Genomic DNA, 17,118 nt, shown 5'->3' on the forward strand with positions numbered 1-17,118 from the left:
CCCTACACGCGTCGAAGTTGTTGGTCTTCTTCTGCCCAGCCTTTGTAGCGGCGCCACGAAGCAGTGAACCGAACCCTCCCTTGCCTCCCCGGAGAGAGAGGACGAGATTAACGGTGGAGTCCGGAAGCGAAACCTCGCCGGAGTCGGGGATCTGATATCCGCCGCATATAAGACGCTGAAGATTTGTTGGAATCCTCGTGAGTTCAAAGATCCGTCGCTTGATCTGGTGGCCATACGCTTGGGGAGAGGGGAAGGTTAGGGTTGTCGATCTACCGTCGAGTAGCCTCACGAACAACTGCAAGGGCCTAGGGTTCGGGTCCGCCATGGGAGACGAATCGACGGGAAGAGGAACAAGGCTTCCTTTGAATTTGATTATAATATTCGTCGGAGGAAACACCGTAAAATCAGAGCCAGAAAACCCCTCAGTTTAATGGCATTAGCCCTTCCTTTTATGGATTAAAAGGGTTTGAGTCGGTCAATAAGTCTAATATACGGATCTAATAACGGAGTCTTTCTAATTCCTACATTAAATAGTAACGGCTGTTAAAAATTATCGTTAAGATTACGATGTTTGACGCCGTTTACTTACGGAATTCGGTGAATGTACACTAACTAGAAAATTCAATCACGACCAAGTCAACTGACACATCAAAATTAAAAAATTAAAATAGAAAGAAAGATAGCACATATAGTAACTTTTTATTTAACAATCTGCATATTCAACGTAAAATTGAAGATAATGAAAACGAATGATTGTACATATGGACAAAACCTTCTATTTCCACAATGCAAAACACACACACACTATCCTCGCAGTAATTTACTTATTTACAGTAAAAGTAAAAAACACAAGGATGAAAACGAATAACGATCCACATATATAAGAAGGTGGAGTAAGCTAAGGGATGGAAAGGGAAGAGAAGTCGGGGTCAGTGGGTTTCTGAGGGAGGAAAGGGAGGGTGTAGCGAGGCAGGTTCATATTGTTGTGCCTTAGGTTTCTAAGTGCATTCGTAGCGAAGCGTGACGCATAGACCGCCGCTCTCAAGCTCAACCTCGGTTCCTGTCCATGGCCATGGTCACGGCCGAGAGCGTCTCTCAGTTTCTCTTCTTCCTCACGCAACGACCTGGCCAGCTTCCTTCGACAATGTCTCCTCCACGCCGCCTGTATGAAACATGCCCCCCACGTCCTCCACTGCACCGAGTAGAACCTGCCCATTTATCCAATGCCCATGTCAAGAGAGAGAGAGACAGAGCGAGACTCAGCGAGAGAGAGAGAGAGAGAAAGATGGAAGACCTGAATGTGTGCTGGAGCTGCTTGCTGTGAAGGCGTCTGAACTGCGAAGCCACAAACTTTAGATCCTCGGCCGCGAGTGCAAAGGCTTCTACTTCCGTCAAAGCTTGTACCGTTCTCGTCGATATCGGATAATGTGATGATGACTGTGGATCCAATGCCCATGTCAGCAGATCTTCCCCACAGAAATCGCTCGCTTTCAGATATACCGCGTTGAAGAAACCCGTTCTTCCCCCGTTGGTTGTCGCACTCATCAGTTTTCCCCTCATCACAAACATCATCTCCTCCACTGGGTCTCCTTCCCTTATTACGTAGCTGTTCTCAGTGTAGAGCACTGGTTTAAGCCTGTCGCAGACTGCGTCTAGTAGCTGTTCGTCCATTATTTCAAACATTGGTACCTGCAGGGAAATGAGTTACATTAGAGATCAAATGTAAGAGTGAGTGAGGTTGTTCATTACTCATGGAGGAACAGCGAAGAACTTACTTTCTTGAGGAGATCGAGGCAGAGATGGCGTTTGATGTCTCTCTTGAGGTCTTTAGGGAGATTTCTCAAAAGGGTTTCTTCCTCGACTCCTCTAGTTTCTTGCCACTTGTATTGTTCGTACTTCCTTACACGTTTCCTCAGGTCCTCCGGCAGCAAACGGTGTGACATCCATTGCTCTGCATCTCTCTTTCTCACTCTCATCTCCTCTTCCCTAACCGTAGTTGATTCCAAGTATTTCTGCAAACTCATCAAGGAAAAAACATGTAAGACTCTTTTCGATTCTTTATTTATGCCCTACAAAGTGCTTCATGACACACAGAACTAGTCAAGAAAGCGAAAGTTTCAAACCGATTCTTCAAGAGAAATACCTGCATATTGCCGATAAGAAGTGCAAATAAGACCAGCCCGGATACGCAAATTAACAGGACAAAGATTATCTCCCCCACGAATTTGCTCGTTTGGAGATTCTGGCCCAAAGAACTGCGTGCAGTGAGAAAGCTACATGTCAATCTATCATCTGACTTGAAAACTGAAGTTTCCAGAATAGGTTCTGTGTTTACAAACCTCAGACTTCTTAGACCCCACCAGAAGCAGTAGAAAAATTTCTTCCAGAAATCCCGCGATTCCACGATGCCACTTTTCAAAGCATCATTGAAGATACCAAAGTTGAAGACTGTGGAATTTGTTATGTCGCCGGGATTGATAAATGGGCAAGAATTCTTCAGGAAATCATTGCTCATCCTGTGAGCATCATCACAGTACAGATTTTTGAACTGACACTCGCCTTCTCTCTTTCCGCACTCTTCTCGCCAGCATCTGTCCTCTCGTTCTATAGAGATCAAGAACCACAGTGCTCCAAACACCTGGGTTTCGTGTAAGTTATCAAATGATGCTTTATCCTTTTCAAGAGAAATAACTTTTACGCAAAGAAAACTCTACGGTCGGATTATTCAGAACTCACATGACTGGCTAACATGTAGAGGAAGAGGTTCCAAGCTGCTCCAGCCCATGCTGTTTCAGTAAATAAGCCAGAAGTTCTTTTCACTTCGCTGTAAAGCGGATAAATACGGATGATCCGAGGCACATACTGAGCAAATATGACCGATTTCAGGTAGTCCTTTGTAATCAACGACACTGGCCGATTGACATTGGGGATAATAACTAACAGTACTAGCTGCATATGAAAGAATGAATCAACCATCATCAACATCATGAAAACACCTTCATAGCTTAAGCTCCTTGAAGGGACTGAGTACAAGTAGTTTACCTGCGGGAGAGGAAGGATGGAGAGTATGTCGATGATGAAATATGACAAAATGTACTTGATGGCTATGGCTTTAGGATCATCCACCAACTCGCCCCTTCCAAAAATCCGAGAAAAAGGAGAAATATACGCTGTCCTGAACTGAAATACTATATGAATCACGTAGAAAGCATCGACCAACGAGCGTAACACACAGGCGGCTCTCTCCAACTTTGAGTCCAGATCAAGGCAGAGCTTTTCACCATCAACAACGGGAACGTAGAAAAATATCGGGTCGATGGCCAAAGCAATCACGCAAGCGAAGAGAAAGATTTTGTTCCAATTCTGCAAAAACGAACCCTGCGGGTCATGGATGTTCTTCTTGGTATGGCTTTCTTTCTTCTGATCATTCCTACGTGACCGGAAACTTAAAGGTTTCTTGAAGGACCTGATTGTCTCTGAGCTTTTCTCAAATCCCCTCTGAAAACTCTTCAGGACAGCACTGAATGAAGGTCTTGCTTTTCTTTCATACCCATCCTCTATGTAGAAAGGTTTGGCTGACCTCCAATCTTGAAACCTAAACACAAACCATGCAAAAAAGTGTCTGAGAACCTTTTGAAGAAAGGAAAACTTCTTCTGCTCTCACAGCGTTGACCATTCATCTTCCAAACATGTCTTCCGTTGACTTGGCCAGCTCTAAGAATTTGAAGCGCCAAACCCAACTAACATTACACACACAACTTAGAAGAAGGAGAATCAAGGATTTTACACAGAGACAGGATCGAGGCAAGCAAGCAACCAACCTCACACGATTATCGGGGCCTAGATCCATCAGCGAGGACTTGGATATTTGACTTGACTTTTTTCCCTCTTAGAGATGAATCCTGAATCATACCCAAAAAAAAATTGAAATCATATGAATGATTCTCCAAGTCCAAGGTCATATAAGATGCGTTGCCCAAGCAGAAAACTTGATATCGGTGATCAAAGCAAAATACACAGCCAAACAGTTCGGATTTTTAAGCTAGAACTTCTTCTTCTAGCTTCTCTGGTTAGAATCAGCCAATTACACCGTAGCGCCTAACCATTGAAACCTTTACGACCTTCGTCCCTAACCTGCTTCTTCCTAGTCACCAGAAATTCTGGTTGAACGTGTAAAGAAGAACCGAAGAACACAGAAAACACAAAGGCTACAGAGATATGGACGCCGAGAAGGAGCTGATGCTGAAGAACCAAGCGAAAACAACAGAAATCAAAACGTCGACACGTCCTTACCTCGACGAAACAGGGGGCGAGAGAGAGAGATTTCTGAGCAGCCAAGCGGGTCGTCTACGTCCAATTTCGCATGACGCTGGAAGCGGGGCCAGTTACTTGACTGTGGGGATTTCTTGGAAAGTGGCAAGCTATGAGAGAAACAGGAGGGAAAAGGGAGAGGACCAATTAAAAAAAAAATTAAAAAAAAAACGACAAGGAAAAGAAAAAGTCAGAGTCAGGGTGCGAAACAAGGGTCAAAATGAGCCGACTATCAATATATTAATGGGCTTTGGGGGTCCAGATGCTAATGACCAGTGGACAATGGGAATTGAGCGAGCCACCAACTATTATCTGTTAATGGGCTTTTGGGCCGAATGAGGCTCATTCTGTAATCCACCGACCAGCTGTCTCGGCTGTGATTGGCGAGGCTTCTAATAGTACGTCTCTAACGAATCTGTTAAATTTTCATAATATGATTTCTGTAAAAATATTAGTAAATATGATTTCTGTAAAGATCGTTGGCTGTGATCACAGGAGCAGTTCCTTTCGTCTTGTACGAATCTCTTGTAACACCTATATATACTATGTATAGTATTCAAATATATATATATAATTATGTGTACTCTACATAATAATGAAAGGCCATTTGTGACAAATACCATTTTGATTTCATACAAAGGACAGATGGAAAAGCCAGGTGATTTTCTGGACAAAAATTCACGAACCGTTCTGGAGTTGTCAGAACAAAAACAATGGAAATAATACGAACCTCTTACCAGACAAAAACAAAGGAAGATCAAAAATCAAACCCATGTCGTATATCAAACACAATCTTCACTTCAAAAGCTAATCCGATAATGAGGATTGAAACTGGAACTTGGAGAAACGGATCCATGTTGCTTCTGAAAAAGTTCCTGAGGATCATGAAACAAGTGTTCTAGGAACTCTCATGCCGAACCCGTGCTTCACCTTCTCTACCCTGTTCACCATTTTTAGCCATGAATGTGTTATCTCATTATCCAGAGAATATCGATGTTATGTATCATATATGCAATGCAGCCATCTATCATAAGCACGTATGTGCATGTGGGTTTTGGAATATCATTGTGTTCAACAGGTGCTGTTTCTTAATGCTGAGTGTTAAAGGGCCGCGGCCAAATAATAAGCATATGCATATCAATTTATACGCGTGATGGTGAATACTTACGTTGGGGCTAGTTTGCCAAGGCTGTCGAGTTCTTCACCAGAATCTCCATCAAGGACTCTGCCTGATATATCGACGATGTAAGAACGGTCCCCCTCCCGAGGAAGACCTCTCCCTGCAAGCAAATCAAGATCTCTATGGTGAAGCTCTCTTCCATTCACAAACACACCTGTGTTTCCTGCAGCACAGTTATCTGGCATCGGCTGGTGGCTGAACTCCTCGATGAACGGCTGCAAGAACAATCCCATTTTCTCATCAATTCCCCTTCACAACATTCGGGAATTCAAAGTCGGCCCTGTGTTGTGACAAGAGTTTTAAATATCTTACCGGTATTATGCCAAGACATGGCTTGCCCACCACGCCCCAGAACCCAGCTCGGTAGTCATACCTGGTCACAACAGAAAAATGAACGTTCAAATATGACTATAACAACTGAATTATTTTTTTAACATATTCGGACAAAGAAGCTTCAAAAACATAGAAGAGCAGACATACCAATAGTTTCCGGATTGTATTGGTCCAGCCAATGTCTCAGCTGTCTTAACCTGATCTGCTGGTATCAGCCGCCCGTTCACCCACACCTCTGATGACTTTCCACGTTCTCCGTTCTGATCCCTAGGGCCGACTTTTGTCGCCTCCATGAAACCAGAACCACCTCCCTTTCGGTTTCTTGTTCTGCTGTCTCCTTTGCTTCTGGTTGAATCTTTAAAATCTTCAGATACCTCAGTATTAGAGTATTCATCATAAGAGACTTCTGTCTCGGTAGCCACAGATTCTGGTTTCAGCGAGGTCTGTTTCGAGTAGGATTCCTGCTTTTCTGAGTTGAAACTTAACTGGGCCATCCCATAACTGAGTGCCACTCGGTTTATGTTAGAATACTCGAAGAGTTCAAGGAGAGAGGCACTTTGAGCAGGAGTAGGTTCGGGAGCTTTTGTGTCTTTCACTCGACGGCGGACAGATTTGACCACCCTCTGTTGTCCATCTGAAATGTTCAACTTCTCATCGTCTGGATGTTCACTAGGAGACAGAGACTGGACACTTCGTGTATCACGGTTTTTTGTTGATTCCCCATCTGGTTCTTTGTCCATGCATTGCAGATTGTTGCCAGAATCATTGTAATCAACAGAAGAGAGATCAGCACTTGGTTGGTTCGCATGGCTGTTAGACTCCAGAACAGCACCTTTCACTGCTGTGCTCGTCCTTCTGTCTTCTACATCTCTAGACACCGTGCTTGTTTCCACGTGACCAGAAGCAAAAACAAACTTCTTGTCAACAATTGAGAAACTGATTACTTCAGAACAAGCACCACATTGCAACTTTTGTTGCTTTTCCAGAACAAACCGAGCTTTCTTAGGCAAATAAAGCAGCTCAAAGCAATTGTGGCAAGCTATAAAGGGAGCACCGCCAGCAAGAGGATGGCAACGGCGGGCATCAGTATCAGATACAGCTTTTTGAACATACCCACGAGCAAATGCGCCACCCATTTCAGAGTCAAGATCACTTGGCCACCTCGTGTGGCCATGTGAACCTAAAGAGCCCATTGAAGAGTGAAAAGTACTCGAACTATTGTAGCTATGTGAACCAAATGGTGCAAATTTCTCACGTTGGTGTGAGACAGGTGAATATGGTACGTCACCATACCTACTCGGTGTAGTTGGAAAGAACGGATGATACATGGGATCTTGTGGGTGTGGCTCGAGTATATCAGAACCAATATCGACATACTGTCCTGGAACATAGGGATGAGCCATGGGATTGGGGTAATGACCCTGATGCCAGTTCGGGGGTCTCCTATGCATTTGGAACCCAAAAGGGTCTCTATACCCGGGAATATGAGCAGGGTTACTCGTTGAAGGATACATCCCATGCATCGGCACTGGGTTCCCACCAGCATAAGGAAAAGGCTCTGGGTAGGGACGGTAAAATGAAGGTCCCTGAACATGTTTACCAGGACCAGGAAAGGGCATTGGTGGCTGATCTGATTCTTTAGGTTTATCAACCATGTTAGAACCACGGATTAGATGCTCCTTTATGGAATCTAGTCGTCTCAGAAGCTCAGCCCGTTCTTGATCTGTATACTGAACTGGATTGCTAGGGTTCCCATATGGTTTATGAGCACTAGAAGAAGTCTCCGAACCATAGTTTGGCACTTCAAGCTCTTCATTTCTCAAACTCTTTCCAGATTTCCGAGACCCGGGCCGGGAATTCGAATCTCCCTGCTGTATTCTCATCGGATTCCCAGAGTCATTCTTCTCAATGAGATCCTTTTCTTCACTCCTCGAAGAACCAGAGTCTGATCTGACATCCGCTTCATATACGTCACGCCGTTCCCTCATCAGCTTCTCCGGCGGACCCGAGTAAACTGCGTTTAGGGTTTCGTTACTTTGACTGCAAATCGAATAATCAGGGAAAGAACAAAGTTCCTATAGTTCGTCACTGGGGAAGAGTTCACATCTAGCACCGTATTTCTCCAATCGGATCAAATTGAATCGGCAAATACTACGTCTGAACTTGCTAATTGTGTGAAATGAAACTATCCAGAGATTATATGTTTTTTTGCATATATTTTCTACGAAGCGAGCGAGCCATAAATCATTCTCCGCGGAGATTTTAACACAATTCCTGAGATTTTCCCAGGATCCAAACGGAGGAAAACTCGACAAAGAGGAGGAAAAGAGAGACGCACCTCGAAGAACAAAGTTCCCGGCGACGAGCTACTGAACGGAAAATGGGCGATTCCCGGTGGGAGTAGATGACGCGGGGATTTAAAAAAAAGTCGTCTATCTCGTCGACATCGCAGCCATTTTCTTTCCTATACCAGTTTTGAATATTCTGAACGATTAAATTAAATAGAAAAAAAAAAGACTCTTCTTCTTACAGTAATTCCAATCGTCGGGAGAAAGTATCAAATATGATAAATCACGACATGAAAAAAAATTGATTTTATTCGTCTTTTTTTTTTTACCGACAAAAAAAAAAGGTGAGCGTGTAGCGCGTAGACTTTCATTACCAGAGACGTTGACCAACGATAAGGCAGCGACCTTTGAAATAATCAAAATTTATAATAATGATTTTCCCATGTTTTTGACATTTTCCCCATATAGTTTTATTAAGTTTTATTTGTGTTTGCATGGGCATTGAATTTTTCTTTGTTGCGATCTCTTTAATTATTATTTTGATGTCATATGATAATATTTGAATATTTATAATTTAATTTTTTTACCTTAACTTTTCGGATAACTTTTTTTTGTATTTTCTATATATCTTCTAGAATGGTTTATTTTTTACTGAACCCGAATATCGCTTACTACGAGAATAATAAAAAAAATCTTGCCTTTACGTGTGTGTGTGTATTGTTAAGTGTTGGATATGCAAATTGATTTAAAATAATAACCATTTTATATAAAAAAAAAAACTTTTAAAATCTGTATGATGGGTTGTCCAAGTCAATGCTGCCATGTTCCCAATACGTGCTTATGATTTCTGTTTTTTTTTTTTTTGTGTGTGTTACATCGATTTCTGCTTGAATGTGGTTATTAAACAGCAAACATCATCATCATTAGTATTATTGTTACGTCATCGTATGGATGTATGAAATGTAAAGAGTAAATTGAAATCTTGATTAGCTTTTCTTTTGATATGATTGTATGATGTAGATTGAAAGGTACTCATATAATCATATTCGGACTTTATCTTTTGACTCTGTTTTTTTTTTTTATTGTATATCATCCTCTCATGATAAAGGCGACAACTGTAAAGATTGCTACTTCTTTAATCATTTTTAAGTTATCTCCCCGTCCATTTGCTTATGATATGCATAAAAAAAAAATCATAATCAAAGTTATTATCATATATATGTACCGATATTAGATGTTAACATTGGGTAAGAATTAAAGTCATAAATATTATATAGTTGTGGTTGAGAATGTTTGTTAAAATGATCTTATAATAAAATGGTACTTTTATTTCGAGAATCATGTAAACCATATGGCAAAGGTATTTTTTGTATTGTACGGAATACGATACGAACAAGCAGTAGAGAGGGTGATATATATGTAATGTATGTATAAAGCATGCATCGACTAATAACAACCCATTATATTTTGTCCGTGGGTTTACCGTGGACCAGATTAGCTTATATTATCCAAAACCAGCCCCGGTTCCCTCCTATTTGATTGGGCTAATGTTGGGCCTGGACCAAACCGGGCTTTATTGGAATCTTATATAAAAAATAATAATATTTTGTTAGATTCTCAACAAAAAAAATATCTTCAGTTTAATATTGTTTAACAATTCTTGTGAGCCAGAACGAGGCAGTGTGATATGTGAGAAAGGGAAACAGAGGCTTCACTTCTTTTTGTGTGTGGGTATACGATTCTTCTTATTTGTCAATGGTGGTCCAACCTCTTCCACTCTCTACGTTATTTTTTTTTTATAATCAGGATAGTTTCTTGGGTCTTTGTCCCGATTACATTTACATTAGATCCAAGACCAGTCTTTATATATAGACTATTTTAGTCTATAAATTATATTTTTCTCCACCATTAAAATCGAACCCAGAACTTTGAACATAACTTTATCAAATCTCACTCTCTTTATCATTTAACATGCACTTACACCAACAAGGGGATAGCATTCTTCTTCCCGTGAGATTCACTGTTCAAACTGATATCCCCCTATGTGTATACACACATATAGACGTAAATATATACATCCCGTCTATCTTTTGCAAGGGAATACAATTCGTACGTTTTAATGCGTGATTTGGTTTCCCATGGTTTTTAATCAGTTTGAACTTGACTAATTATTATTTTAATAATAAACTCATAATATTTTATCCTACCTAAAAGTTTTGCTGCTACTGATATCGCAATCGGCACAATAATATCGAAGACGGCCGGAAATCCAAACTAATACGTATTTTAGAAATAAATGCTTTGAGCCTCAATTTTGTGTGGTAGGGAGTTTATATTTTATTTCATTAAAAAAAATATACGAGCCAAGCAATTCCACAACATCACGGGAGAGTATATTGCACGCGCTCGATGATGCGCGTAGGATTATCACCTGGTTCGGCCACCAAAACCCTCGATCCATTTCAACTACAAAGGCCCGCTCCAGTGATCAGACGCCGTCCTTGCTCTCGACTGTGATTGGTTGGTGAGACTTTTTTTTTTCTGGCACTGCAGATTTCGTTCTGAAAATGCGCTGATTTCTTCGTGCGATAAATTCGCCGAAGGTTCTTTTCCATTCGTTCGTCGTCCGGATATCGGGAATTCTGAAACTCCGTTTCTTAGGGCTCGCACCGTGTTGTTGTTGTTTCCTTGGTGATTTCTGTCCCTCTGTTGGAGTAATTTATATTGTTGATGGCGTCGGAGGATGTGAAGACGAGCGAATCGGCGGCGGTTTCTACGATAGTTAATCTGGCGGAGGAGGCGAAGTTGGCTAGAGAGGGAGTCAAGGCTCCGGGTTACGCCGTTCTCGGCGTCTGCAAGTCTCTCATTGCCGGTGGCGTCGCTGGTGGAGTGTGAGTTGCTTTTTTCATCTGTTATACTATTTGTTCGTTTTTCCCTCAATCCGGGAAATGGAAAGATCTGTTGAATCGCTGCATAGATAGGATCGTACGTTTTCGTTAAATTTGTCGTGGAGCGCAAACGTAGATTCGGAACTAAGATTATTGGGATTTCTTTTACCAATTTGGAATCGATGGATGCTTCAAGGAAAAGTAGGAACGCTAGTGAAGACAATTTAGGTAGAGCGGGCTTCATTGATGTTTGAAGTAATCGAGACAGATATGCAAAGTTCACTGGGTGTAGATGTACACCAAGTAACATAGGTTCGTTAAACATTAAGTGTGCATTTTTTGTTTCTTATGATAAAATTTCACTGGGTGTATGTAATTGTTTAGGTCGCGCACTGCAGTCGCACCCCTGGAAAGGTTAAAGATTCTCTTACAGGTATTTTGCTATTACCTGGTTGCTTCTTTGGAATTTAATTTAAAATCTTGCACAAACTCAATCTCTGGATTGGTAATGCGTAGGTCCAAAATCCCCATAGCATAAAATATAACGGAACGATCCAAGGATTGAAGTACATTTGGAGGACCGAGGGCTTTCGCGGGCTGTTCAAAGGGAATGGTACTAACTGTGCTCGTATTGTTCCGAATTCAGCAGTCAAGTTTTTCAGCTATGAGCAAGCCTCGAAGTACGAGCTCTATTCTACTTTGATAGCATCTACTTTTGTGGAGCATATATTCATTTGTTAAAATTTCGTAATTCCTCTCAAATTTTTAATGTGGTCACATTTAGTAGTTAGCTCTAGTTTGTCCGCTAAAAATCTATCTTTTGTCTAATTTTTGTTATTTCCCTGTGCCAGGGGAATACTATATCTGTATCGGCAGCAGACAGGAAATGGTAAATTGTTTTTTCACATGGATTTTTATTATTTCTTTCTCAAAATATATACACATATCAACTTTATCAGTTCCTTGAGTTAAGCTTTCGGAGCTGCCTTGTAGTCGAATATCATGAACCTTTTGTGTTGATGTCAGAATACTCTCTCATTTTTTAGCTGTTCTGATCATGAATTTATGACTCTTCTGCAGAAAATGCTCAACTCACTCCTGTTTTGCGCCTTGGAGCTGGTGCAACTGCTGGAATAATAGCTATGTCTGCAACATATCCAATGGATATGGTACGAGGAAGGCTAACTGTCCAGGTAATTTCAGTATCCCGACTAGTGAGTGCTGCAACCTTCTTTTTCTCGTTTTACTTCTGCAAAAATGAATATTTACTCCTTTTGCAGACTTTGAACTCTCCTTATCAATATCGAGGAATGTTCCATGCTTTGTCAACTGTTCTACGACAGGAAGGTCCACGTGCCTTGTACCGTGGTTGGCTTCCATCAGTAATTGGAGTGGTAAATCTCGTTCTTATCCTTTGATCTTGATTCTGGAATTTACCATTTCATGGAACCTTTAATCTTTTGGTGGTATGCAGGTTCCATATGTGGGCTTGAACTTTGCAGTCTATGAATCTCTAAAGGACTGGCTAGTGAAAGCAAATCCATACGGGCTGGTACAAGATTCCGAATTGAGCGTTACAACGAGGCTTGCATGTGGTGCTGCTGCTGGAACAGTTGGCCAAACAATTGCTTATCCACTTGATGTTATTCGTAGAAGAATGCAAATGGTTGGGTGGAAGGATGCTTCCTCAGTTGTCACTGGTGATGGAGGAAGCAAGGCTTCTCTTGAATACAATGGCATGATTGATGCATTCAGAAAAACAGTTCGTCATGAGGGCTTTGGAGCATTGTACAAGGGTTTGGTTCCCAATTCAGTCAAGGTTTGTCTCATCATCCAGTTCCAATTTTATGTTTTAAGATATAGAGTTCCAATATCACTTTTTTTTCCTCTCATGGTACTTGGAATTGATTATGTTTGCTAAAATAACCTTTTAGTAACATGCCAAGTCGCTAGTTTGACTGTTTCTATTTTATTGCACGCATTCCAGGTTGTACCCTCCATTGCAATTGCATTTGTGACATATGAGGTGGTGAAGGATTTGTTAGGAGTCGAGTTTAGAATATCCGACTGAAAAGCTTGGATTCTTCACCCGTAATCCTCGAAAGGACTTCTATATTTGTAGCCGATGGGGAAGAAGAGAAGTTAAATTAGGGCATATTCCATGACCTTGTGCTTCATTCATGGACAAGCTAGCCAAACTATTTCAACGTTTTGGTTATATATTGGGTTTTTTGCCAGTTTTCTGTTTTGTTTCCCCTGCGCTCATATTGTGGCTTCTTGCTGCTGAATTAACAATAAATCAATGGCTTGAACTATACAAATCCTATTGATAGGACGAGGAAAAAATCTCATTTTGGAGGATTAATATTTTCCGGATCTTGTGATACATACAACGGTGTTACCTTCAATTCTGTGGCGTATCTGATAACTGCAGTAGAAAAATCATCTGTATAATATTCTCGCATGGAAAATTTTATTGTCTTGCAGTCTAAGCAAGTTCGGAATCAGATACATGGCCAGAGCGCGATCCATGTACCTTCGGGCTTGCAGACATCTGTTGACTCTCGAAGTTGATTCTTATGCTTCGCCCTCTGGGGCTCTGTTGGGGAGGCCTCAATCGTCCTCTGGGACTCACTGCCAGAAATGTAAAACGAGCAGAAAATGCTGAGACAAGGATAAGTAACAAAGGCAAGATTTTGGTTTCATTTTGTTGTTTTTTATAATCTTACCTAGTTCTTGAATTGGTTTCAGGCCAGTTCTCTTCAGAAGGGGTGAAGGACGCTTCTTGCTAATACCAACTTCGTTTGAGCTCGAGAGCCTCCGTTCAATAATGGATGGTACCTGATCATCCGGTGCAGCACCATTTTCATCGCCGCTAAGGGAAGTCCTATCGCTACCTGATTCAGAATTGTCCCTGGGATCGCTCGTGCTGCTTGTCTTTTCCCGCTCCACGACCCTATAGGCAAACATCTGGAATGGAATCTGCGAAACTGCAGGTATGTCTGTGGATTCCCAAGAAAGTTTCTGTGACAGTTTTGTTTCGATCTCGTGGTAATCCACACCAGGGGCAAAGGGTGTGTCTTGCTGGCTGCTGTGACCTTCTGGATTCAATGCCAGAAACCGTTTGATGTACCTTAGAATTCTGCAGATTGATGAGAAGCTCGGACGCTGGTTTGGGTCGGTATGCCAGCATCTTTTTGTCAGATTTGTGACGTATTTGGGCGAATGGAAGGGAAACAGAGGTCTCTCTCCGGCTCTAATGTTTCTGCTCATCTTCTCTCCTTGCAGATGGCTGTCCTCAAATGGTACTTTACCGGTCAGAAGTTCAAAGCAAATCATCCCGAAGCTGTACACGTCCGATTTATCAGTATACTTGAGAGTTCCTGCAGTTCCGCTCTGCTCTTGCTCTTCTAACACCTCCGGGGCATACCATATGAATGGAAAGCTCTCGTTCTGACCCGAAGGAGCCGCTTTGTGAGAGAAACCCTTGACAGAGTTCAGACCAAACCCTGAAATCCTCGCGTGCAGATAATGGGCATCTCCCGGATGGGTATTATTTCCTTTTGGTTTGACAAGAATGTTTGAGGGATTCAACTCCCCGTGGTATATTCTCTTCGAGTGAAGATATTCCATGCCGCGTGCTATCTGAAGCATCAGATCAACCGCTGCTGGGAGAGAAACAGTATTCTTCTTTCTCAGGCCGTATACCTCTTTGACGTGGGTACAAAGGGTTCTGCTCATCAATTCCATGATCAAAAAACACTCTTTGCTCTCTTCATCAGTGAATCCACAGAGGCTGTTCTCAATGTGTGGGTGGGAAAGGGACAACAGTTGAGAAACTTCTGGAAGCAAAGCCTCCATGTCCCCGTAGAACTGCCTCAACGCAAAGTTCTCCCCTAACCAGGTGATCTCCTTGTACTGGCCCTGGCCCTGGCCCCCATTCCCTAATCTCCGTTTCACTTGGTAATCCTTTGTTTTAAGGAGAGAGTACGGCAGGAGCCTGGGGGAGTTCAAATTCTCGTGTCCGTTCTCGAGGTTCTTCAGGAGAAAGTCAGCGAGCCTTGTGTCGTGGTTTTTACCGGACCCCGAGTTCTTCTTCTTCTTCTTCTCCTGGAGCTTGTTAATGAGAATCCAACGATCCTCAGACCAAGCGCTCTCGAACCGGCAGCAGAAATCGGAAGAAACCAGGTACTGTTTACCGAACTTCCACTTAAACATCTGAGGGTCTTTCCATTGGATCATATACTTGTTGGAGTGAACCAATCTCTTCTTGCTCATCTCATCCTCGCTCCAACCGGAGATCTCACCGGCCATCTCGATGGCTTCAATGACGCTGGGGAGACAGGAGAGGAGGTTGTGGATGTGAAGCTCGACGCAGTCCCTGTTCTGGGAGAGGGAAAGGGCCTTTGCCCACCAGTCGTTAGGTTCCAAACAAGTGCGGATGAACAGGTCGGCTTCGCGTACGACAGAGAGTAGGTCCCGTAGGGGTTGTTCTAGAACCTTCCATTTGGGGGTATGCTTCTCTTGGAAACGGAGGTTGTCGTTCATCTCTTGGGAGATGGAGAGGTAAGCGGCCGTGAAGATGTCGAGCAACAGACAGCACTGCCGCCGGTTGATGGAGATGGTGTCTTTGAACACCATCATTGCCCTCATGCTCCCTATTGCCTCCCCTATCTGCCTAAATTGTTCCATCCTTCCCCTTTTTGTTCCTTCGTTTTTTTCCGGCAAAAACAGAAGATCTCTCCAGGGGTAGAGACCCAAACCCACAAAGGAAGACGAATCTCTCGTGCAATCAGAAAGTTATGGAGTAATTATTCTGACAAAATAACCTAGACACAAGAATGAATGACGAAATGGAAAAAGTTCGATTCCGTTAACCTTAAGAAAGCGTAGGGGATATTAGTTGGAAGTCAGCGATTGTCTGATTTTTTTTTAGGTGGGTGCTGTCGTTAAGGTGCTGTTCTTCTGTTATTTCTCTCGTTTTACTTTTTATTTTTGTTTCTGTTTTTATTTGAATTTCTTTTTGGGGGGGTGCAATTTTAGAGGGTACACATAAACGACGTTCACCGCGTCCCTTTGTCTGACCCAAATGTCCCCCTCCCCCCCCCTCTTTCTGTCGCTCTGTATTAGCTTTGGTGTTTTCATGAAATGGACGTTCTCTGTTTGGCTTTTTATACCTACCTGTCTTCTTTTCTATGAATAAATCTATCAAACCACCACATTAGCCTTCTTATAAGTGTGTGGACATTGGAAAACTTTTTCTACAGTGAAATTCAAAATTATTCTTCATGGTTGTATTTATTAATAATCCTTACAACTAAATGATATGTTGGTACACACATTCACTTCGCATGTTTTTTCTTACGGGCTTCTTGACCCCATCACTGAACTGGTTTATACTGTACGATGTTCGTGTATATCACTTGTGTTATTTCTTCTCTCTTTATTTTTTTGGTCGGAATAGATCATGAGGGATGATAGGTTGCTCCACGTAGACTCCACGAACCGAATTATCATCTGATAACCGAGATGACCACGCGATGGAAGGATTTTATATCAACAATTTCCTCTTCTTTTTTAAACCTATGATAAGGTGGATTGTGTTTGCAGGAGATTATTACGTTGCTAATATCGTGTTTTACAATTATTTTACTTAATTGCCAAAATAAAATATGATATGGAATCCTTGTCATTCATCCCACCTTTCTAATATGGTCAGTCGAAATTAAAGATTCGACGATGCGAAAAAAAAACATTTGCATTTCAAAAGATAATTGGAAGACTAAGTTCTCACGCGCCATTGACTTGCGAATCTCCGAAAACGCGGAGTTAGCCCCAGTTCCATGGGCTATATAACTCATCAAAATCCAGCGCGTGCTACCTACGCTCCTAACACGCGCGTTGTATTTATTTTACTGCAGATCTAAAGCAACCTAGTCATAGGGCCGTTAAAGCCCAAACCTTAACTCCGTTCGTAACGTGCGACATCCTCACAAACGTGGGCTTAAGCCCATTAAAAAAAGGTGGCCCCTAAAGACAGGATTTTTTAATTCAGCCCCCTATACTTTATGTACTTTTCACTTGTAGCCCCACAATTATGATTCAGAACAATAATGCC

General features: G+C 42.0%; 5 protein-coding genes across 10 annotated transcripts in view; 1 reads left to right on the top strand and 4 right to left on the bottom strand.

The window, feature by feature from the left end:
- The window catches only part of LOC104801375 (protein SDE2 homolog), a 2,557-nt gene extending 2,125 nt beyond the window's left edge, over positions 1–432 (bottom strand). The window contains exon 1 of the mRNA XM_010524619.1: positions 3–432. Coding sequence (XP_010522921.1) covers positions 3–325 — 323 coding nt within the window. The 5' untranslated portion in view covers positions 326–432. The remainder of the gene's footprint in view (positions 1–2) is intronic.
- A 284-nt stretch (positions 433–716) lies between these two features.
- On the bottom strand, positions 717–4,411 carry LOC104801376 (putative cyclic nucleotide-gated ion channel 13). Of its 3 annotated transcripts, none has more exons than XM_010524620.1 (9): positions 4,294–4,411; positions 3,822–3,902; positions 3,043–3,595; positions 2,737–2,949; positions 2,340–2,638; positions 2,144–2,255; positions 1,776–2,012; positions 1,295–1,689; positions 717–1,208 (listed from the first exon to the last, which is right to left on the bottom strand). In XM_010524620.1, the coding sequence occupies exons 2-9, from the start codon at positions 3,848–3,850 to the stop codon at positions 899–901; spliced, it is 2,148 nt and encodes a 715-aa protein (XP_010522922.1). In that variant the 5' UTR covers positions 3,851–3,902; positions 4,294–4,411; the 3' UTR covers positions 717–898. The 3 variants fall into 3 exon arrangements, with proteins under 3 accessions (XP_010522922.1, XP_010522925.1, XP_010522923.1); XM_010524623.1 differs by lacking the exon at positions 4,294–4,411 and adding an exon at positions 4,135–4,271; XM_010524621.1 differs by lacking the exon at positions 4,294–4,411 and adding an exon at positions 4,104–4,271.
- A 493-nt stretch (positions 4,412–4,904) lies between these two features.
- LOC104801377 lies at positions 4,905–8,316 on the bottom strand. Of its 2 annotated transcripts, none has more exons than XM_010524625.2 (5): positions 8,163–8,316; positions 5,972–7,864; positions 5,804–5,864; positions 5,480–5,706; positions 4,905–5,251 (listed from the first exon to the last, which is right to left on the bottom strand). In XM_010524625.2, the coding sequence occupies exons 2-5, from the start codon at positions 7,810–7,812 to the stop codon at positions 5,194–5,196; spliced, it is 2,187 nt and encodes a 728-aa protein (XP_010522927.1). In that variant the 5' UTR covers positions 7,813–7,864; positions 8,163–8,316; the 3' UTR covers positions 4,905–5,193. The 2 variants fall into 2 exon arrangements, with proteins under 2 accessions (XP_010522927.1, XP_010522926.1); XM_010524624.2 differs by having other exon boundaries at positions 5,972–7,838; positions 8,163–8,314.
- Positions 8,317–10,005: 1,689 nt separating this feature from the next.
- Positions 10,006–13,600, top strand: LOC104801378 (mitochondrial adenine nucleotide transporter ADNT1). Of its 3 annotated transcripts, none has more exons than XM_019201013.1 (9): positions 10,006–10,636; positions 10,774–11,003; positions 11,385–11,433; positions 11,517–11,680; positions 11,852–11,889; positions 12,081–12,193; positions 12,281–12,394; positions 12,475–12,819; positions 13,488–13,600. In XM_019201013.1, the coding sequence occupies exons 2-9, from the start codon at positions 10,843–10,845 to the stop codon at positions 13,572–13,574; spliced, it is 1,071 nt and encodes a 356-aa protein (XP_019056558.1). In that variant the 5' UTR covers positions 10,006–10,636; positions 10,774–10,842; the 3' UTR covers positions 13,575–13,600. The 3 variants fall into 3 exon arrangements, with proteins under 3 accessions (XP_019056558.1, XP_019056559.1, XP_010522928.1); XM_019201014.1 differs by having other exon boundaries at positions 10,006–10,632; XM_010524626.1 differs by lacking the exon at positions 13,488–13,600 and adding an exon at positions 12,988–13,386 and having other exon boundaries at positions 10,006–11,003.
- Positions 13,601–13,604: 4 nt separating this feature from the next.
- Positions 13,605–16,129, bottom strand: LOC104801574 (mitogen-activated protein kinase kinase kinase 7). The gene has a single exon (XM_019201012.1). It carries the CDS (start codon positions 15,690–15,692, stop codon positions 13,632–13,634), a length of 2,061 nt encoding a protein of 686 aa, XP_019056557.1. The 5' UTR covers positions 15,693–16,129; the 3' UTR covers positions 13,605–13,631.
- Positions 16,130–17,118: the final 989 nt, after the last annotated feature.

The sequence above is a fragment of the Tarenaya hassleriana genome, unplaced genomic scaffold (assembly GCF_000463585.1).
Source record: "Tarenaya hassleriana unplaced genomic scaffold, ASM46358v1 Cleome7, whole genome shotgun sequence".
NCBI classification, from domain to species: Eukaryota; Viridiplantae; Streptophyta; class Magnoliopsida; order Brassicales; family Cleomaceae; genus Tarenaya; species Tarenaya hassleriana.